The sequence below is a fragment of the Dermochelys coriacea genome, chromosome 23 (genome assembly GCF_009764565.3).
Source record: "Dermochelys coriacea isolate rDerCor1 chromosome 23, rDerCor1.pri.v4, whole genome shotgun sequence".
Classification (NCBI taxonomy): Eukaryota; Metazoa; Chordata; order Testudines; family Dermochelyidae; genus Dermochelys; species Dermochelys coriacea.
The window spans coordinates 6,886,779-6,909,906 of NC_050090.1; the positions used below are offsets into that span (position 1 = coordinate 6,886,779).

General features: G+C 43.4%; 1 protein-coding gene across 4 annotated transcripts in view; it reads right to left on the reverse strand.

Annotated features, from left to right (window-relative positions):
- PPP1R37 (protein phosphatase 1 regulatory subunit 37) overlaps positions 1 to 22,287 on the reverse strand; it is a 187,542-nt gene extending 165,255 nt beyond the window's left edge. For 3 of the 4 annotated variants that reach the window (XM_043501696.1, XM_038381594.2, XM_038381595.2), the window contains exon 1: positions 20,776 to 22,287. In XM_043501696.1, coding sequence (XP_043357631.1) covers positions 20,776 to 21,592 — 817 coding nt within the window. In that variant the 5' untranslated portion in view covers positions 21,593 to 22,287. The remainder of the gene's footprint in view (positions 1 to 20,775) is intronic. The other variant, XM_038381597.2, reaches the window with a different exon arrangement.
- Between the last annotated feature and the right edge of the window lie 841 nt (positions 22,288 to 23,128).

Sequence of the window (23,128 nt, forward strand, 5' to 3'; positions counted from 1 at the left end):
TTTGTATGCTGGGCTCTTGAATCCAGTCAAAATGGGTATATGCAGTTTCCTCAATGGGTGGCACTTCTACAAACTTATTTACTTGTCCAGGGATTTGCATTAGTTATCTCCAAGTGATTTTAGTTCCTGCAGAAAGCTCTGTAACCATCCCGCATAGAGCCAGAACACCCTAGCATACAAAGATACAAATAAAACATTTATAGATATAATATTCCATGAAAATCCCTTGGGACCATAGCATCAGGACCATCTCCACACAATAGTCTGAAGTTTCCATGCTTCCAACATCTCACATCTGTCATAACTTATCTAAACCTTCCTGCAGATAGAGGTAAGGTACAGCAGAAGTTTGCTACACAAGTTCAAAAGGCTAGCAGCATAAACATAATATTCATAAAAATATTACCAAAAGCTCTCATGTCCTTCGTACTTAGTAAAAGGAAAGTGACCCAGAGGAAAGTGCTCCCCAAAGACAGCAGCTTAATGCCCTCAACTGTTAGTCTCTAAGGTGCCACAAGTACTCCTTTTCTTTTTGCGAATACAGACTAACACGGCTGCTACTCTGAAACCTCTCAACAATAGTAGTAGACTTGCTATGTCTACTACTTCTAGGCCAAATCTAGGCCTTCTCCCCTCACACCATAACTAACATAGTGGTCCCCAAACTTTTTATCCCCCCCCCCGCCGGAGCCAGGGCCAGAAGCAGGGCCGCAGATGGGGTAAAGGGGCTGAAGCTGGAGCCAGCAGCCAGGGCCAGGAGCAGACCTGGGTGGCGCTCCCTCTCCGCTGCCTGCGGGGAATGTGCCCTCCTGAACAGGCCTCCCTAAGGTAGCACACCCCACAGTTTGGGGACCTCTACTCTAACAGCATCCCAATGCAAGAGGCTCACTGGTATCTAGGGAGTTTTAGCTGGCCTGACCAGTTCAGTGTGTCCCAATTCATTAACTGAAAACTATCTCAGATATGCATCATGTAAGGGTATCCCTGAAAAACTTAACACACTGATCATTAATATTCTTACATAGTATATACATAGTAAATGCCCAAGGGACCATACAAGAAATGTGGAACTAAAGTGTTTTTACCAGACAAGTCTGGGGAGCGAGGAAACAGATCTCTCCCAAAGGACAAGCTGATGCCGCCAGTCAGGGGTCATCTGAGTCAATCAGCAATCACATGTCATGTGACCATTCATTTGCATGGGAGTGGATAAGAACAGATCAATTTGCATTTTAGCAAACAGCAGTGGGGGATGAAACCAGCATGAAACTTCCTTCTCCAGACTCCATGTCTCCTTCCTCACAGCCTGTATGAACTTTATTTTTGGGAAGGGAGGAGGGGCAATCCATTTCACAGGTTCACTGGATTAGAAAAGAGGGAAAAAGATCCCCAAGCTATCTTTCATCTAAGAGGACAAGGGCGCACAGCACCCTGTTCATCTGTGGAAAGTCTTGACAGTCAGTCATGCTGGGCAAAGAGAGAAGCCATCTTAAACAGAGTCTGTACCTTCCTAGGTTACCTTCCTTTTGGATGTGTATTTTTCACTTTTAGTATTTTGCTTGTAACCATCTTCACCTTTATTTCTTTTACTTGGCATCACTTTACCTATGTCCCGTTCCTAATACATTTATTTTATTTAAATCTACACAAACTCCGTGCTGTATCTGAAGTGACTGTTAACACCAGTTACTGTGGCAAGACGTTGGTATAGACCCTTTAAAGCATATTGGTTCCCAAACTTTTCGGCATCATGCCCCCTTTTTAATTTTTGAGAAACCCTCATGCCCCCCAACTCTCCTTTACCATCATCCAACCCCCCCTGAAACAAATTCAATTTATAAATTTAAACCCCCTGCTCCTTGTCCACTGACTGCCCCCTCCCAGGACCCCCTGTCCCCCTGGGACCTCATCCCCATCCAACCCCCCCTGCTCCCTGTCTCCCAACTGCCCCCCGGGACCTCCTACCCCTCATCCAATCCCCCTCCCCCTGCTCCCAGCCCCCTTACCATGCCGCTCAGAGCAGCAGGACAGGCTTATTGGAAAGCCTGGAAGGTGGGTGGGCACAAGCCGCGCTGCCCATGTGGCAGCACAGATAAAGGGGAGGGCAGACAGCAGGGGAGGGGCCGGGGGCTAGTCCCCCAGGCCAGGAGCTCAAGGGCCAGGCAGGATGGTCCCACTGGTCGGATGTAGCCCGTGGGCCACAGTTTGCCCATCTCTGGTCTATTAAATAAATTTAAAAAAAAAATAGAAACTAAAAAATGTTTACACTGATAAAAAAATTGTTATAAAAATTTCACAGCCTCGCGCCCACCTTGGAATTTCTTCACGCACCCCGCCCCAAGTTTGGGAACCAATGCTTTAAAGGAGCAAATGAACCTTATTCCTCCAGACGGTCCAGGAAAGGGCTGGACATTGCAGAACACATGGTTTTGGGAAAATTCAGGACTGAAATATGCTGAAGTCACTTGGCTAAGTTGCCATCAAGGCTGGTAGTTATTACAGCATGACTGAGGTGTAACAAGCAGGCTGCCAGAATCAGAGTGCTGAGTCATAGCTGAACAACAGAAAGACACTCAGCACATGCTTCTCTGTTGGCTGTCCGCGTTCAGGCTGTGAGCCACAGCAGCAGAGCATTTAAGGCACCTAGGGTTACTGGGCAAGCGGTGACACAGCCCTACACTGGTCTGGATTGCGCCCCAGAACATGACACACCCTGCAGAGATTCCTCACAGCTGCCTCCTACCCAGAAACGAGCAGGTGTTTCCAGATGGCCTGTCTCTGAATTGGCAGATTCAGCCTACCAAAGAATGGAAACCAAATAGAGTCTAATGATTCTAGAGATTGCTCATAAATATTCCACGCTCAATGAAAAGGTAATAAAGCTAAGAAGTAGACAAAAACTTCCAAATACCAATCAAAAAAGCAAGGTGCTGAAAAAATATACTTCACAAGGGGCACAGTAAGCGAGGAATACAACCTGAACCATCTGTGACTGTAGCAAGAACAGAATGGGAAGCTGCCTCCTTGGTGCCAGTGAAAAGAATGGCTTAGAGATTAAAGCTGTGTCTCAGACTTAGGAGACCTGGCTTTGGTCCTCCCCTCTGCAACAGACTTCCTGTGTGACCTTGGGCAAGTTATTTATTCTCTGTGCCTCTATTTCCCAAAAACATAAAATTGAGAACAGTACTTCATAACTTGCAGAGCTATTTGAGAATACTTACATTAATGATGGAGAGGTACTCAAGATGGCTATGGGCACCACAGATAGAATGTTAGGGAATTTCCCCACTTATAATTAAGACCGCAAATCTGAGGAGGTCACAAATTTAGTGTCTTTGTGACCTCCGCAGCGGCTGGTGCTGGCTCAGGGGCTGCCCGAGCCAGGAAGCCCCTGGGTCAGCAGCAGCAGTTTGGGTATGAGGGGGGAAACACTTGCCTGGGGGGGGCTCCCTGGCTCCCATTGGCATGGTCCTGCAGCTCCTAGGCAGAGGAGGGGCCAGGATGCTCCACGTACTTCCTGCAGGCCCCGCCGCCACAGCTCCCACCAGCTGCGGTTCCTGGCCAATGGGAGCTCTGCAGCCAATGCTTGTGGCGGGACCAGGAGCAGTGCACAGAGCCTCCTGGCCCCTCCGCCGTCTAGGAACTGCAGGGACAGGCAAGAGCCAGGCAGGGAGCCCCTGCAAGCCCTGCCAACTCTCCCCCCGCAACACCAGCAGGGTCCCAGGCTGCCCCCCCCCCGCAAGTATCCACATTCCCCCCGGCCCAAGTTTTAATTGGGATATATAGTAAAAGTCATGGACAGATCACGGGCCATGAATTTTTGTTTACTGCCTGTGACCTATCCATGACTTTTACTAAAAATACCCTTCACTAAAATGTAGCCTTACTTATAATCAATTACCTAAAATAAACACTTGTTAAAAGAATATTAAGGATGCAGAATCAAGAGCTCAAAAAAATTAGGAAATACCAGAACTAAGATTTGCCATAAAATTTTAATTCAGTATATGTATTATGAGACAGCCTTCAGTAACAAGACCACAAACTTATTTCCACAGGACCCCTGCCTAATTAATTTAACAGGACCAACTGTGCTTTGGGAATGAGTCAGCGTTGCCCAATGAACGAGTCTTATGCCTTATTACTCCTGGGGGCATTCTGCACCAAAAAATTAAGAATTCTGCACATATGATTTTAAAATTCTGCAAAACTCTGCAAATTTTATTTGTCAAAATAACACTACATAATCACACCAGTTTCAATTATTTTGGTAATTTATTTCAAATTACTAGTCAGCAAGTATGTCTGTAACAATACAGACAAACAAAAATTCCCCCAGGAGTAGAGAGTTAAAGAAACCCCTATCACAACCCAGTCCTGTCTCTCTGCCCCAGCCACCCCTAGAGCCCAGCCGCAGGGCCCCCCCTTGCCCAGACACCCACACCCACACCCCCGACCCTCCCAAGACCCCAGTTGCAGGGTCACCCCCGCCAAGACACCCACAGCACCTTCCCCCAGAGCCCAGCCCCCCCCGTCCCCCCAAGGCCAGAGATCCTGAGGGATTAACAGGCTGATGCTCGATCCCAGGCTTGCACAGAGTTTCCTGCGCATCACCTTTCCCTTCCCTCAGGGCATGCTGGGAAGCGCAGCTGCCAGGAACCCTCTAGCTTCCTCCTCCCTCCCGTGTCTTGTGTGCGTGAGCTGGGCTCTGCCAGGTCCATCATCCCCTAGTGGCAGCTAGCAGCACTGCAGCCTGTATCTGTGGGGGAAAGGAAATTCTGTGCGCACGTTAATTTCTGCAAAATTCTGCATTGCGCAGTGGTGCAGAATTCCCCCAGGAGTAGCCTGTACACACTAGCACATACTTCGGTATAACTTAAAAGTCACTCAGTGTTGTGGAAAAGCCACCCCCCGAGCGATGTAAATTTACACCAACCTAATTGCTGGTGTGGACAGTGCTCTGTCGGCAGGAGAAACTCTCCCACTGACATAGCTACGGCCACTCAGGGAGATGGAGTAATTATGGTGATGGAAGAGCTCTCCAATTGGCATAGAGCAACTGCACTAGCAGAGCTACAGCAGCCCAGCTACATCGATACAGCTGCACTACTGTAGCAATACTAGTGCAAACTAACCCTCATAAACTGGCCAAGTTTTCACAGAGAATGTGAAAGACATCCCCTGACATAAGCACAACCCCCTGTCAAGTCCCTGCTCCAAAGCATGGAGACACTTCTTCGCGCATGCACAACATGCCTCAGGTGGCATGTGATCAGGATTCACCACCAAATTTGGTCTGCTGGTTGGATCATTAGCTTCCCTGGCCCAGACCAGGTACTATCAGGGAGTGTGACATGAACATTGATCCATGCCCCTATGGAGACACTAAAGCATCTCAAACAGGTTAAGAATTTTAAACAAAGATAAAATAAATGTATTTTTTCTCATCCCTATTCTGAGAAATAACCACCATTTTAGCCTAAACTTTCCAAAAAAATCAGCTCCAACAGTTTAAGACTGGCAAAGTTATAAGCCACTGAAACACAACCTTATAATGGAAAATATCATATAATCTTAACTGTGTCTGTGGTAACAATCATGTAGGAAGGCATAACAAATTGAATAAGATCGGACACAAAGTAAAACTATAATGGGGTGGAAATGAGACAAGCTAACTTCTTGAAGATCCTTCTACTGGGAATTATCTCCATCATATCAGAATGCTTTAAAATGTGTACCCCATAAAAGTGTATCCTCTAGTCCAAGTCAGCAGGGACTAAACTTCAAAAAAAGTGCCAAAGTGCAAAGAAGGAAGACTGATATTGGAGACCAAACAGATAATGGTATAGCCAGCAGAGTTTCAAAGACTGTTTAGGTTAGAAGACCTCCACTTAAACGGGAGGATTTCCAGGTTTAACCAAAGAGGTTGGCAAGATCTGTCAGGGAGAAAGAACAGAGAAGAAACTTTTTTTTTATAATGTAGTTTCACATCTCTCCCAACAAAACAACAGACTAGCCAATATCAGACTCGGTCAATAAAGAATTAAAAGACAAAATAATTAGTGCCAATCAACAAGGTTTCATGGAAAATAGGCCTTGTCAAATAAATTTGATATTAAATTGACAAGATTACAAGTCTGGTCGATAAAGGTAGTTGTGCTGACAGCACCACGTGATAGTCTCAGTAAAAAAAAATTAGCAGCATACAAAAAAAAACAGATGCCACATTTTAACACAATTAAAAGATAGGTGATGTATCTCAGTATTCAGAGTAGCAGCCGTGTTAGTCTGTATTCGCAAAAAGAAAAGGAGTACTTGTGGCACCTTAGAGACTAACAAATTTATTAGAGCATAAGCTTTCGTGAGCTACAGCTCACTTCAAATGCATCCGATGAAGTGAGCTGTATCTCAGTATGTAATTATTAATGGAGATCTCTCAAGTGGCAGCATTTCGAGTGGAGTCCTGCAGAGCTCAGTTCACTGCCCAACACTATCCATTTTTTTTTTAAATCAACAATCTGAAGGAAAAAAACTCATTGCTGACAGAGTTTGTAGATGACAGAAACTGATGGAGTCAGGTTGTTGATAGAATGATCCACATCATCTGGTAAACTGGGCACAGAGACAACATGCACTATAATCCCCAAATGCAAGGACATGCGTGTCTAGGAACACAAGCTATACTTAAAGAATGGAAGATTATGCCTTGGAAAGCAATGACTTTGTAAAGGACTTAAGGGTCACTATCGATAACCAACAGAACATGAATTCTCAGTGCAATGCTGAGGTAAAAAGACTATAGACCCATGTTTGGTGTTTAAACAGAATATTGACCAGAGGGAGGGAGGCAACATTACTTCTGCATACAGCATTGCTGAGAACACTCCTAGAATACTACATCCAGTTCTGGATGTTGAAAAAGTTTGTGGGGTTTCAGAAAAGACCCACAAAAATTATTTGAGGTCTGGAAAAGTATCTTAGTGAGAAACTTAAGGAGCTCAGCTTATGGTCTGAGTACCTTTACAGGGTGAAAATATCTAATACAGGGTCAAGGTGGAGTTGAACATATAACAGGGGTTATTTGATTAATTATGTATTGCTCTCACAGCAATGATGATAATGAGGCCCCAAGACTTGTCTTTCAGCATAAACAAGCATTTTAAGTGTGAAACTTACTACTAGACAAAAATTTCTCAGTAAAATTTGATCTACTCCTTTTCAAAATCACAGCATTCTGGGTGAAAAAAAAAAAATGAGCCATCATACAGACCTAAATCAAGACTGGATCTCTCTTTCTAAAAGAAATATTATAGCTCAAACAGAAGACTGGGCTTGATGCAGGAAATTACTTTGAAGTTCTCCTGCCTGTATTATTCAGGAGCTCAAACTAAAGCAGGGTGGGCAAACCATGGCCCGCGGGACCGTCCTGCCCGGCCTCTGAGCTCCCGGCCGGGGAGGCTGTCCCCAGCCCCTCCCCTGCTATCCCCCCTGCCCTTCAGCCATGCCACTGCACAGGCAATGCAGCTTGCGCCTGCCCACCTCCCAGGCTTTCAAATAAGCCTGTCCTGCCACTCTGAGCAGCCTGGTAAGGGGGGAGGGGGAATGTTGAATAAGAAACAGGAGGTCCCAGGGGGTAGTCAGGGGACAGGGAGCAGTTGGATGGGTCGGAGGTTCGGGGGGGTAAAGACACAGGGAGCAGGGGGAGTTGGATGGGGGTTGGGTCCTGGGGGGGGGCCGTCAGGGATGGAGGTCCCAGGGGGCAGTCAGAGGACAGGAAGCAGGGGGGTTGGATAGGTGTGGGAGTCCCAGGGGGCCTGTCAGGGGGCGGTCAGGGGACAAGGAGAAGGGGGGATTGGATGGGTTGGGGATTCTGAGGGAGGCAATCAGGGGGCAGGAAGTGGGAGGGGCGGATAGGGAGCGGGGGCCAGGCTGTTTGGGGAGGCACACCCTTCCCTACCCGGCCCTCCATACCGTTTTGCAACCCTGATGTGGCCCTCAGGCCAAAAAGTTTGCCCACCTCTGAACTAGAGGATCATAAATGGTCCCTATGGTCCTTATAATCTGCAAAGAACTGAAATTCTACAAACAATTAAAAAATTAAACAATTGCAAGGCATCCACATTAGCAACTTAAGACTACAAACACAGTAAAGAACTAGTAACGTGTAAATAAGAAACCAAGCCAATTTAAATCAAAAATTAATTTAAGAGTAATTTTTTATCCAAACTAGTCTATGTACAAGTGTGAGGAAGAAAAATAATCAAAATGCATGAAAAAAGTTACATTAATTGACAGGATAGGATTTAGTAATTATAACTGAAGTTTAGCAACTGAAACTGTGTCCCCAAGTCAACTAACAGATCATCTTTTTGGGGACTCACTATCATACACAGGATAGTGCTCTCAGACTTCAATTACCCATATACCCGAGTGTCAAATATATGACTTTAGAGAATACTTAGCTACAGAAAACAGGAAAACAATCCTATCAAAGTAGAAAAGTTGTATATAACTAGAAGTGTATCTAATCAAGAAATCTAAAAACTTATCAGTTAGTTAAAGTCCAACACTCAAGAGTTAGGAAATGCCAGAATTTAAGTTGCTTGCAGAGTCTTAATTCTGTTCCAGGTGCGTACACATTATGATAAAGTCTTTAATTACATTATCACATTTTTTCCCAGAGTACCCCCTTCCTCATTCAATTGACAGGACCGATGTTGTTCTGAAACAGTTGTAAAATTTCTTTTTATCCTCATCGTTTGAGGATAAGCACAAGCATACAGGGTGGGAATTAGGAGTCCCTGAGTTTGAAATCTAGTTTTGCTGTTAACTCAACTAGTGACCTGTGGAAAACCAGTCTCTCTGTAGGTTTCCACGTCTGTAAAATGGGGTAGTAACACATACACAGGGGTGTTGTGAGGATTAACTAATGTCTGTAGTCTAATGTCTGATTCCCACTCCATATGCTTATTCCTCCAGACCACACTGCCTTACTGCCAAAGGTGCTGAGCATCAACAGTTCCCATCAAATTCAGTTACAGCTGTGCATGCTCAATCCTTTTACACACACACACACACACACACACAATTAGGCCCAAAGGTCACAAAATGAGGAGTATACATTCAATTGACCACCTGAGAAAAAACTGATCTAAGTGATTTGCCCAGCACCAAACAGGAACACTGTGGCAGAGGCAGGGATAAAATTCAGTTCTCCAGGATGGCATTTAACTGACTAAACCATTCTTTATTATTTGTATTGCAATAATGCACAGGTACCCTAGTAACTGACCAGCACCCCATTGTGCCAGACGCTGATCGAACATATAAGACAGTCTCTGCCTCAAGAAGTTGACAAAGTAAAAAAGACAGAAGAATGATACAAGTGGGGGGACAACAAGGAAATAATTCTCCTTCCTACATTCCACTACCTCATTCTCCATACTTTCTTTTGTTACAGAAGTTGGAAACAGGGTCCTATAAACAGATTCCTTCATTCTAAGCACTGTCCATCCCCCACCCCATATTTTATGTGAGGCATGGATCCTGTGGAATAAGTAGTATGTGAGCATCCCTTGAACCCATTACCTCCTCACTCAGGCAATGTACCTCCCAAGTACGTGGATGCCCACACAAGCCATTCAGCCATAGCTGACCACTGTTATGTGTCTTCTATTTCTCCTCCCTCCTACACAGGATAATGTAATTAATAGCTTGGAACTGTCCTGGGGATGAAGCTTGGAAACTAATTGGTGCAGCACATAGTGTGCTCCATTTCTATCAAACCCAAAACAAACAAAAAAAACAGAACAGATTACAGAGAACACCAGCTAGTAGACAGGATCACCAATTTATCACATATCCTTTGGTCCTATCTCATGATAGCTCCTTTCACCTCAGAAGCATTTAACTATTCCATTGCCCTCTGCTGAAGTTTATATTGCCTCCTGAATGAGGATAACCCCTTTCTCATATCCTCCTCTCCCAAAAAGTATCTTCACCACTACTGATTTACACAAAATAATCTGACTGAGGCATTACAAAAGAGCCACATCCTCCTTGCTAAAAGAGAACAAGATTTAACATCTACCCTCATAGTGGGGAAAAAGACCACCCTCTCTCTGAACAATTTGGGCTTGCTCTCCCGCTCCTGGAAGATGCGGCAAGACATTTTCACCATAAAAGCCCTCTAATCACATCTTTCTGTAAATCCATATTATGCAAGCTAATTTGTCTTCCTTTGATTTCCTCCCCATCCCATTCTAATTCCCTCAATTTCTAGGTCTCTGTATTTTCACTTCTTATTTTCCTTTTTTCTACTAATTTTCTAAGGTATTAATTAAGTATTGTTAAACCGTGCTCTGGTAAAATTCAAACATATGAAAAATTTAGTGAAAAACAATTAAGGTGGCTACAGGCAACCCCCATCCAATTCAAAGTCACAGAATATAGAAAATTCTGTGTTTACTCTGAAACATAATGACAGGACTCTAGATGCCAGAGTTAGAAAAACAGTGAGATAATTAATTAAAAAAAAGAGACAAGCTAATGTGTTTATTCTACAATTCCAAAAGTTCCACCCCTTTCTGGGTGTCAAGCCCCTCCCCCCAAATTTACCAAAAAGTTCCAAGTTTACATGAAAGTGTCCACAAACTTTGAAAGAAGATTCCCGTGATAGCATAAAAATGATTTAAAAATAGAGAGGTTTATTACACTGACTATATTTTTAATTCAGTAGGAAAATAAAGGCTTGTTTGTTTGTTTTTTTTAATTTAAATGATGCTACCTCAGACTTCCATTCTACTGCACCATAGTGCTATACCATCTAGGAAATCTTGCTGCAGAATTTAGAATCATTTTAATACAAACTAGAAAATGGGCGGCCTCTCAACTACATGAAAACCCACCACGCTACCACATGCAATGCAGTTGTGATCAGTTAAGCCAGTGGCTCTCAATCAGGGGTACGCAGACCCCTGGGGGAATGCAGAGGTTTTTCGGGGGTACATCAATTCATCTAGATATTTGTCTCGTTTTACAACAGGCTACATAAAAGGCACTAGCAAAGTCAGTAAAAACTAAGATTTCATACAATGGACTTGTGTATAATGCTCTATATACCATACACTGAAATGTAAGTACAATATTTATATTCTAATTGATTTGATAATTATATGGTAAAAATGAGAAAGTAAGCAATTTTTCAGTAATAGTGTGCTGTGACACATTTTTAGGTTTGATTTTGTAAGCAAGTCGTTTTTAATATGAGGTGAAACCTGGGGTACACAAGACAAATCAGACTCCTGAAAGGGGTACAGTAATCTGGAAAGGTTGAGAGCCACTGAGTTAAGCCACTCAAAATTATTTTTTGAAAGGGAGGAGCTCAAAGATGAGGATCAATCTAACTGTTCATATAGACCAGAATTAGTGTTAAGAAAGTTATTTCTTATGAGACCTCTCTCTTTTAAACTCAAATATAAAGTAGGCTGTGAGCTGGATTTTAGCTTAACACTTCCAGGCAGGACAATTAACATGCAAAAGAATGATTCTTAGGTTAGAACAGTGAGCAGACGGAATGGGGGAGAGCTCATCTGAAAAAAACATGCAATGTATACAGAAAAACTGGAACCTGAACCATTTAGCCAAGTTTATTATTATGATGAAGGACTTTTGAAAGCATATCATACATATGGCATGAGACAAGCAGTGCATCTCAGTCTACAAAAACACCAGGGCACAGCTCTTTGAGGGGAGGGGAATTAGAAAGTAAAATAAACAGAGAAACATGAAAAGTACACAAAGGCTGCTAAGTGAGAAAGGGTGACATGAGACACTTGAGACTAGAGGCTCTGTTCTTGACATGTTGTTCTCTGATCTTCTTGGCAGACAGCAACGAGATATGCTGAATCTGAGAAGATCTGGTCTTCTCAAGGAATCTCTTTTTATTTCCCTACAATGATATGAGTGGTACCTAGAAGAGCTTTGGCAGACAAGATATGTTGTGCATAACATTTATTTTGTTTGAATCAGATTACCTTTGCTCCCCAAAAGTCTAATTTTACTACAGCCAAGATGATTTCAGACAATTAAATTTTGGAATCTGTATGTAATTTTTAAAATACACTGCATGGACACATTTTAGTTACATAATTTCCATGTACAAAAACAAATTAAGAGTTCTGTTTTGCAGAAAAGAACCAACTCAACAAGATATGCTACAAACCTTTAGGAATCAGAAAAAAAGGTCTCTAGTTATAGACTCTAGATTCACCTACAAAGCCACTACATTATCAGTACATAACAACAGGTTTCAGAATAGCAGCCATGTTAGTCTGTATCCATAAAAAGAAAAGGAGTATTTGTGGCACCTTAGAGATGAAGTGAGCTGTAGCTCACAAAAGCTTATGCTCTAATAATTTGTTAGTCTCTAAGGTGCCACAAATACATAAGTCACTAAAAGAAACTGACCTTCTGATACATCAGTATGAAAGATGTTAAAAAAAAAAAAAAAAAAGAACTCTAGCCTAGTGAACTGTTTAAAAAGGAAAGTCTCAATAAATGTCTTGGGAAATATGCACCATGCTTCAGATTAAGATTTTACCACAGAATTCAGGATTTCCCACAGAATTTAGAAATTCATCTAAAGAATTAAATAGTTATCCCTATGGTTACAAAGAACCATCTGAACGTGACCTTGGTGCTGTATTGTTTCTCTGAAGACTTTGCTCCTGTGGGAATTCTGCGCCTCTGCACACATGTATCATTAATGTGTCATTCATATTTAATTTTTTCACAGAAAATAGCTTCTGCTGGAAAGTTGCTGCAGTTCCGCCTTTTGCCCACCATAGGACGCTGTGGCATTTGAACAGAACACTGCTCCCTGCCAGCTAAGGAAGAAAAAGAATCTGCAGTGTCGTCTTCTTCACAGCGCCTGTCAGGCCAGGTCAGGAAACAGGGGATACAGTGTGGGACTGCAGGGGGGGAGGGGAGAAGGGGGCCACAGACAGGGGCTCATAAGGGCTAGTGGGGGAGGACAGACCGGGGCAGGGGCTGAATGGGAACGGAGGTGCAGGGCCACAGGAGGCAGGGGAGGGGGTGCAGGGCCACAGGGGTAATGGGGATGGCTGAGTAGGGGCACATATGGGGAAGGAGCTGCAAGGACACATGGGGGTGCAGGAACACATGGGACTGACTGAATGGGAGAGGCTAGAGGTCAGCCAGGGTCTGCATGGGGGAAGCTCCCTAACAATCCTTTCCTATCCCCCCAAAAAAACCTGTTCCATACTTTTCCCCACCCATACTCAACAACCCCTTAAGTTCACACCCAGGGTCCTTTCCAGCAATTACTTCCCTCTCCTGCAGCTACTCCATTACTCCTAAAAGAAAAGGAGTACTTGTGGCACCTTAGAGACTAACAAATTTATTAGAGCATAAGCTTTTGTGAGCTACAGCTCACTTCATCCGATGAAGTGAGCTGTAGCTCACGAAAGCTTATGCTCTAATAAATTTGTTAGTCTCTAAGGTGCCACAAGTACTCCATTACTCCTGAATCCCCCAAGCTTTTGCATTGCTTCTGGGGGATGTGGGAAATATAGTTCTGTATTGTAGTTTAAATGAATTATTACTCAGTTTTGTATTAATATGCCTAGAAAGGAATCTATTTGTCAAAAAATATTTCCTGAATTTTTGTTGTCTGTATTGTTACAGACATACTTGCTGACAGATATTTTAAAATAAATTACCAAAAAAATTGAAACTGGTGTTAGGGAGGTAAATAGCATTTTAAAAAAGTAAAACGTTTAAACTACTAAGATTCTACTGGTTAAATGTTTAACCATTAGGCTCCACTGCCGCCCCACGCCCTGGATGCCAGCTGCCAGCCTCATGCCCAGGTACTCTGCTCATTGCCGGCCCTGCACAGCTCTGCTGCCGCCCTGCGCAGGGACCCTGGGGGCAGGGCCAGTGGCAGAGTCTCGCAGTTCAGGTTAAACATCAACAGGAACACCTTACCAATAACACTGATGCTTATCCATTAATCGGTTAACCAGTTAACATTTTACATCCCAAATTTGTGTGATTATATTCTGTTATTTTTACAAAAGAATAAGCAGAATTTTAAAATATTGTGTAAAGAATTTTTAATTTTTTGGTGCGGCATTTCCCCATGAGTAAGACTTGGGCAATAGTTCCAAGACGCGAATTGCCCCAGTTCAGTAGGGAATTCATACTGAAGTCTTGTGTTGACAACTTGAACCACTGACATTACTATTTCCAGGGTGGATAAAAATAAATGATTTTTAAAAATTAAAATAAAAAAAAAATCTGTATTTTTGTAATCATATTTTTTTGATAAAATGCTTTTTGAGGAAAAAACGTATCTAAAGACAGTTTTAATTAAGGTACATTATAGCCCAAATATATCTCATCATGGAATAGGTATTATAAATTCTAATTCTATAGTATGAGACAATATATTCATGTAATGTTTAAGAAAAGTTTTGTAAATGAGTTCCAATAGTTCATGGATAAGGGACCCAATCTTATAGGGTTCCAGGGGCTTCTATACAGATTATTTAGGTTAATATTTCTGTCTACCCAATGGGACTCAGTGCTCAGTCTAGAAGATACCATCAGAGATGCTTAGTTTTGCAGTTCTCAAACTGTGGATTTGTGTCTCCCGAGATAACATGCTTGTTAACAGCAAAAATGTTTTAAAGTAAAATAAAATAAAATAAAAATAAATAAATAAGAGGTAAGAAATAACAGACCTCAACCCTATTGTCCCTCTGCAATTTTGTATACACAGAGTCAATCCCTTACCTCTCTCTAAAAGTGCAAAGTTTCAAAAAGTTCAATGAATAGAAGATTGTTAGGGGCGGAATAGATCTGGACAAGGAGAAGAAGTCTGGAGATAAATATGAGAAGGAAGGGACAGGCAGAAACAAAAATGAAACTGTTTGAACAGCATATTCCAGAAATCTTGAGGTCTTTCTGAGTGTAGCCTTCATTGGTTTGAGAACTACCATACCATTCTCTCACTAGAAGGGAAAACCTGTAAAGGCAGCAGTCTGTACAAGAGACCCAGTTTGGGAATAAGAACCATTCAAGAAATATATGTTTCATGATGATGTTTTAAAGAAAGTCACATCAGTGAACTGGTGGAAGTCACTTACGCACTTGGATTCAGAGACTGTTGAAGTGATAATCTCACTTAACAGCAATAGCTTCTTCTGCCAGTATAGAAAGAATATTTTCTTCCTTTGGATTAATTCATTCCTAATTGAGAAATCATTTGGGACCTGAAAAAGCAGGAAAGCTTGTTTTTCTTTTCCAGATTATGAACAAACAGGAAAATGAAGGTGAAGATGACCGAGTTAGCTGCAGAAGCCAGTATTTTAAGTTTCCCATGCTGACCTGGCTGACACTTAAAAAAAAAAAAAAATTAAATCAACTATTTCATTTATCTATTTTAGTTTAAAACAATTTTAACAAAAACAAAACTAATTGTAAAAAACTTGAATGTTTAACTAAATTCAAAAATGCATATGCTTATTTTGTTAAAATATTATGTGTTTGCTGTTGAAAAAAAAAACAGAATACATAATGTTGTTGTTTTAGTTAAATAAAACAATTTAAATGTCTGTCTGGTGATCTCCTCCTCCTCCTAATACAGGATGGAAAGAAAATCCTCCAAATATTAACGATTAACCTGTTGAATTGGAGATAGTTCATCTCCCAATGACTTCATAAATATCTGCTTCAATTACCTTTGGTAAATGAAAAAAAACAATCATTTATTTTCTGATATAGCTGTAAAACTAATCTGAAAAGTTTACAAAATAAATCACTTTAAAAGTATATAGTGTGTACCTTTTAAAAATGAAATGTACATCTATCTCCGAGTTGTAAAGACTATGTATTAAGGTTATAACAACCAACAAGAATGCACTTTTATGTAAAAAAGAAAAGGAGTACTTGTGGCACCTTAGAGACTAAAATTTATTTGAGCATAAGCTTTCGTGAGCTACAGCTCACTTCATCGAATGCATCCGATGAAGTGAGCTGTAGCTCACGAAAGCTTATGCTCAAATAAATTTGTTAGTCTCCAATGTGCCACAAGTACTCCTTTTCTTTTTTGCGAATACAGACTAACACGGCTGCTACTCTGAAACCACTTTTATGTAGAAATCCATGATTAAACCAAGTCTTCCTGACTAGTGATTTTAAATCAAACTGATTTAAATCATGATTTAAATCAAATCCACCCTATTTCACTATTAATCATTTTAGCAGAAACACCTAAAATCATAGAATAGAATCACAGAATATCAGGGTTAGAAAGGACCTCAGGAGATCTAGTCCAACCCCCTGCTCAAAGCAGGACCAAGCCCCAATTTTTGCCCTAGATCCCTAAATGGCCACCAGGAAGTTTACACTTGAAATTAGACGAAGGTTTCTAACCATCAGAGGAATGAAATTTTTGAATAGCCTTCCAAGGGAAGCAGTGGGGGCAAAAGATCTATCTGGCTTTAAGATTCTACTCGATAAGTTTATGGAGGAGATGGTATGATGGGATAATGGGATTTTGGTAATTAATTGATCTTTAAATATTCAGGGTAAATAGGACTAATCCCCTGAGATGGGATATTAGATGGATGGGATCTGAGTTACCCAGGAAAGAATTTTCTCTAGCATCTGGCTGGTGAATCTTGCCCATATGCTCAGGGTTTAGCTGATCGCCATATTTGGGGTCGGGAAGGAATTTTCCTCCAGGGCAGATGGGAGAGGCCCTGGAGGTTTTTCACCTTCCTCTGTAGCATGGGGCATGGTTGACTTGAGGGAGGCTTCTCTGCTCCTTGAAGTCTTTAAACCATGATTTAAGGACTTCAAAAGCTCAGACATAGGTGAGGTTTTTCATAGGAGTGGGTGGGTGAGTTTCTGTGGTCTGCGTTGTGCAGGAGGTCGGACTAGATGATCAGAATGGTCCCTTCTGACCTTAGTATCTATGAAACTCACAACCCTGGGTTTAGCAGGCCAATGCCCAAACCACTGAGCTATCCCTCCCTGCTAATATTTGGCTGCCCTAGACTGGAATAGCGGGTTTGCTTCTGTTCGCCCCAACCTAGCTCACATGGTTTATACATGGTGGATGGATTCATCTGATTCCACAAGGCTAATTAAACATTTTAAAGCAATTACATAAGCTATCAAATTTTATGGAGGAGGGAAGGGTTGGTCCTCAAAGAAGTCATTCTTGGTGAATTATATATTGTCAATGCTTAAAGCACCCATTTCTTGAGAAATGGGAAACGAAAAATGAGAAATTAGATGAGCAAGTTATCAAAAAACCAAACACAATTATGTTAGTGTTTCCATATACTGTTAGTGCAAATTCTCTCAAAAAAACACCTCATCAGTTTTCCTATAGTTTCCACAGATTTAAAAAGTCAAAATGTAACTGAAAGGGAAGCTGACAAACAACGTACAAAAAAAAAAAAAAGCTTTCCACAAGAAACTGTCCCAATTCTTCATCCCATTCCTTTTGTTTACCTTTGTCTTCCCCAAACTCTTCATGCGTGTCATTTTTATTAGAGATCTAGCTTTAGGGCTTATGTTGCTGACACTACCAGGAGTAGTGTTTATACAACTTACTGCCAAAAAACTTCATTAATGTAGAGTTAAGAGTGACTCACCCTGATGAGGCATAGCCATTTTCAAAACGGGGGACGGGGAGCAGGGGAAGCTGGACAGGCATGGGAGTCCCGGGGGGCCTGTCGGGGGGCGGGGGTGTGGACAGGGGGCAGGACAGTCAGGGGACAGGGATGGGGGGGGTTGGATGGAGTGGAGGTTCTGTGCGGGATGGACAGTCAGGTGACAGGGAACAGGAGCAGTTGGATAGGCATGGGAGTCCCAGGGGGGCCTGTCAGAGGCGGGGGTGTGGATAGGGGGCAGGGCAGTCAGGGGAAAGGGATGGGGGGGTTGGATGGGGGTGGGGTCCCAGGGGTCGGTTGGGGCGGGGGTCCCAGGAGGAGCGGTAAGGGGACAAGGATCGGGGGGGTTGGATGGGTCCGGAAGTGGGCGGAGGCCAAGCTATTTGCAGAGGCACAGCCTTCCCTACCCAGTCCTCCGTACAATTTCGCAATCCCGATGTGGCCTTCGGGCCAAAAAGTTTGCCCACCCCTGCCATAGACCCTGATGTGTGCCAATTTATAGAACCAGACAGAACCCCTAATAAATCAGTTTGGTGCACACTAGTCCCATGGTCCAAGCTCCAGTGTTGGGGACAGAAGAGTGTCTGAATGGAAACCTGAACCAAATGAGCCCAGTAACCCTACCCTCAGGCCCTGATGAGGTACAGCAGTTTTCAAGATAATTTGAATATGCATGTGGATTTAGAACCATTTGAAGCATTGATTATTAACGAGACTGAACTAAATTCAACCGCGTTAAATCAAGCTGCCCAGTAAAAGCCACCACATAATGAGTAGCCCAAATGACCTATAAACCATGCACCCCTACTGTATAATAGATGTATAATTAGAAGTACTGAGGCTCATTCACGCTTGTAAATCATTTCTCTGGAGTGAAGCAACTCAGTTGTACAAGGGTCCTGTCCACACATTCATTGTGTGCTCTGTCTTCAAGGAGGCTCAATTAAACACAATCTATTTCCTGTGTTCAGTTTTGCCAAGCACAACAAGTCAGCTACAGAAGTTAGTAGGACCAAAGCCTTAGGAGACTAGAATGTACCTTATCCAAACAAAATTCCATGTGATAAAGCCATTACAAGTAAAACATTTTAAAAACGTATTTAGCTCACTGGTAACATTCTGTTAAACAAGTACATTACTTTACACACAATAACTGCAGTATACATTAAAATATTTTAATGTAAATGTAAGCCTGTTACTACAAAGCAAACTGACTCGTTTACATTCCAAAAAATCCTATCAGATTTACACAAGAGCTTCAGATTTTCTTATAACAGGTTTCAGAGTAGCAGCCGTGTTAGTCTGTATTCATAAAAAGAAAAGGAGTACTTGTGGCACCTTAGAGACTAACAAATTTATTAGAGCATAAGCTTTCGTGAGCTACAGCTCACTTCATCAGATGCATTCCTTATACCTGAAATGAGATCTATCACCATTCTTGCCAAAGGTTAGACTTAATTTTCAAAAGATGAGTTATACTAAAACTAAAACATTTAGCTATATAAAGAGAAGGGAAGACTGAAGTCTTAAATATTTCTTCCTCCCATGTATATACAACTTTCTGTGTATTCAGTAAATTTACTACAGAAGTAATTACAAGAATCCAAACCATTAAGAACAATTACCAAAATCAGAGATTAATTTGACCTGATACTTTCAGTACCATCACTATACTGGATGACCCACACCTCTTTCTGTCATGCCCTCACCATGCATACAAACCGACATCTTTAACTTCTCTAAAATGTCCAATATGTTCATTAAGATGTACAGTAGTTTAACGTCTATGTAGTCCAGAAATTATTATAAGACTCCAACTATTTCATTAGTTAGAAATGCTGACAGAATTAGCCCTTGGTGCACTTATCACTTTCAGCACAATGGGTAGAGACAGTCTCTAGACAATGAGGCACCTCTCACCTACCACATTAAAAACAAATGAACCTTATTTTATTTCCATTGGGAAAAAGTTACTCTATGGCTTCAGGAGTTCCAGCCAGTGGCTAGGTTTAATGAATATAATAGAATGCAATATCCTTTGCACTGATTTGAAATGTCATTTCTAAGACATGGAACACACCATTCTTTACTTCAGCAACTAGATGCCAGAATCCTGTCAAAAACTGAATCCCTGCTTCAAAAAGCTACACCCAAAATCCATTTCCAGAAAATAATATGTGAAGCAATTCTATTTTAGCCACTTTGAAATTCCATTAACCTGGGTAAAAGCAGAAAGCAAACATTAAGTAAAATCTGGTTGATAAATATGACAAATGCACTGAAAATACAAATGTAATACACACTATGAGGTGAACTTTGGTTTTGCATTACTAATAGTCATTACTTCTGTAAATTGTTTAAAGATATTAGCAGTTACTTTCAAATAAGCATATTTCCATTAAACAACAGTTACAAACTCTCTTTGTAATTATTTATCATAGCATTGTGGAGAGATCACTAGTTTCTTTACATTTTTGGGAGGACATATTTGCTCGTTTCATAAACCAGTGATGCAAAAAAAATGGAGAAAAATAACATGGGGTCTGCTAAAAAAGGGGTATCATTTCTTCAGCTTCACAGTGTGAAAAAGGTGTGCTGCAGACACCGGGTTATATTACTTCAAGGCTTCAATCCTACCCGGATCAGAAAAGTGCTTAAAAACAGTGCAGAATATTCAGGAATGTTAAAAGGTTTGTATACAACTAATAAATATCAGGTTAGCACTCAGTTTTTGCCATTGGATCCTAATTATTGTTTGTAATTTTTATAAAGTTCATGCGTACACTCAAAGTACCAGATGCATATATTTTTATGAATTGAAACAAACTATATAGTTTTGTTTAAATATGCTTAGTATTTAAACATTTCATAGAAAAGTAATCTTTGAGTATCCTGTTATACCATAAATGTCAAAAAAATATTGTCCTGTTTGGGAACAATTCTGTAAAATCTTTAACGTGTGAACAGACCTTCAATGAAGTTAACAGGATTATTCACAGGATATACAATTTCCAGCCCCAGAAGAAGAGCAAAGTTAATTGTAAAGCATTTTAAAAAAGTTTACCATGTCTCCAAGGATCTTTAGGCTCCAGAGATCCAGACACTATGTCCTCATCCGAGGGAAATGTTACCCGCTTTGCCCCATGCTTGAGTTTTCCATCTTCAGAAGGTGGAGAAGCCTCCACTGGTTGATCACCCCCCGAACTCGGGGCTTCTGAGTCCAAAGAACAGTTATTGGAAGGCGGAGATGCCAACTTTTCCTGTGAGGGGGAAAGAGGAGCCTGCTGCAGAGATTTTTCATTTCCCCCGGGACATCCTCTGGCGGCAGCTGCCATCTCTGGCAAGTTTCTCCTCTCTGCAGCCAAGTGAGGGTTACCAGAGGCATCCTCATTCGCTGACAATGCTTCCTGAAGTGGATGGCTCACGACCAAAGAAGTCTCTTTCCCCTGCAACCGCTCCTCTCCCAGATCTAAGCCCTCGGGCTCCTCCAAGTCCCTCTTTGCAGAAGACACAGTTGCATGGTCCACCATTTCCCCGCTGGGAGCGTTACCTGAAGCCGGTGAGCTGGGTTTTGAGGGAAGGATCTCGGCATCCAGATGGGAGAGGAGAGCCAGGCCCAATCTTTCCTGGAGTCTCACCTCCATCGGGCCTCCAGCAGCATCCTCTCCCGCCTGCGAGGCGGCCCAGGGCTCAAAGCCGCCCAGCGTCTCCTCTTCCTTCTGCGGTCCCGGGGGCGGCAGCAGCAGCCGCCGCCGCCGGTCCCCCTCAGCAGCACTCCCCGGCTGCCTGGGGGGGACCTGCACACACTCCATGGCTGCACTCGCGGGGCAGGCACGGCGTGCGGGGGGCCCAGGGGCTCCCGCTGCCTCTCCCCTCCTCATGCGGGCCCAGGAGGCATTACTCCCGGGGCGCCCCCGCCCCGCCGCAGACGCGCTCTGGGCCCGGGCCGCTACCCGCCCTGCGCGCCGAGACCCGGCAGCGCCAAAGCGGCCGGCGGGGCCTCCGCGGCCGGGCTGAGGGGCCCCGGCTGGGCTCGGCCGGCAGCGGGTGCAGAGCAGGCCGCGCCCCAGCAAGCCGCCGCCGCCGCCGCCGAGCGCAGCCCGTGACTGGTGCGGACCCGGGAGAAGCCGCCGCCAGCAGAGTGCGCCAGCGACCTGCCCATCCGCGGCAGCACTTTCTCCAAGGACTTGGGCCCGAGGCGCTGCTTCCACCCCACGCGGCACCTCGGAGGGGCTCCTGCGGCCCTGGCTCGCTCACGGAGCCGGCCTGCCAGCGCGGGACGCTTCGGGGACTGCTCCGCCTGGTGGCGAATCAGCGGCTGGCATTCCTTACACACATACGGCGGCAGCCGCCGTGGCCTGGTGAAGATGTCTGCCGCTTCGGCGCAGCACTTTCAACGCAGAGACCCCAGGATGGAGCCGCGTTCGGGGGCGGGGTGGGGTGAGTTGAGCGCCCCCTGCAACAGCAACTCACGCGGCGAGCGCTGGTTCTCCACTGGAAATCGCGGACAGGGCGAATCTGCTGCTACTACTAATAAACAGAGGGCAGCCAGTACCCAGCCTCACATGATACTCCCGCATTTCCCTGCGCGGGCTGCTGGCCCTTTAAATTCACTCGGGGGGCGGGACCGAGGCGAGCTCACATGCTGCGGAGCTCGCTGTCCCGGGGCGCGCCATGAGGCTCCACCCTCCCCAGCTCGCGCACAGCGGGTTAGCAGGGGGGGTGTGTGTGTGTGTGTGTGTGTGTGTGTGTGTGTGTGTGTGTGTGTGTGTGTGTGTGTGTGTGTCCCTCCCTCCCTCTTTGTTGTGTGTGGCTAGTGTGTATGATTCCATGTGTATTTATATATCTGTTGTGTGTGTCTCTGTGGATCACTGCATGTCTCTCTTGTGAGGCTAGTGTATGTGTGAATCCCTGCATGTGTCTCCCTCTCTCTGTCGTGTGTGTGTGTGTGTGTGTGTGTGTGTGTGTGTGTGTGTGTGGCCAGTGTGTGTGTCTCTCTCTCCCCAAGATATGTGAATCCCTGCGTGCATCTCTTGCTGTTGTCTGTATGTTGCATATAGCTGCTATGGCTCTGTCTCCCTCCCTCTTTTGTGTGTGTGGCCAGTGTCCGTGAAACCATGTGTATTTGTTGTGTATGGCTTGTGTGTGTGTGTGTGTGTGTTTCAGAGTAGCAGCCGCGTTAGTCTGTATTCGCAAAAAGAAAAGGAGTACTTGTGGCACCTTAAAGTCTAACAAATTTATTTGATCATAAATAAATAAATGGCACCTTAGAGACTAACAAATTGTGTGTGTGTGTGTGTGTGTCTCTCTCTCTCATAAAGAAAAGGAGTACTTGTGGCACCTTAGAGACTAACAAATTTATTAGAGCATAAGCTTTCGTGAGCTACAGCTCACTTCATCGGATGAAGTGAGCTCTA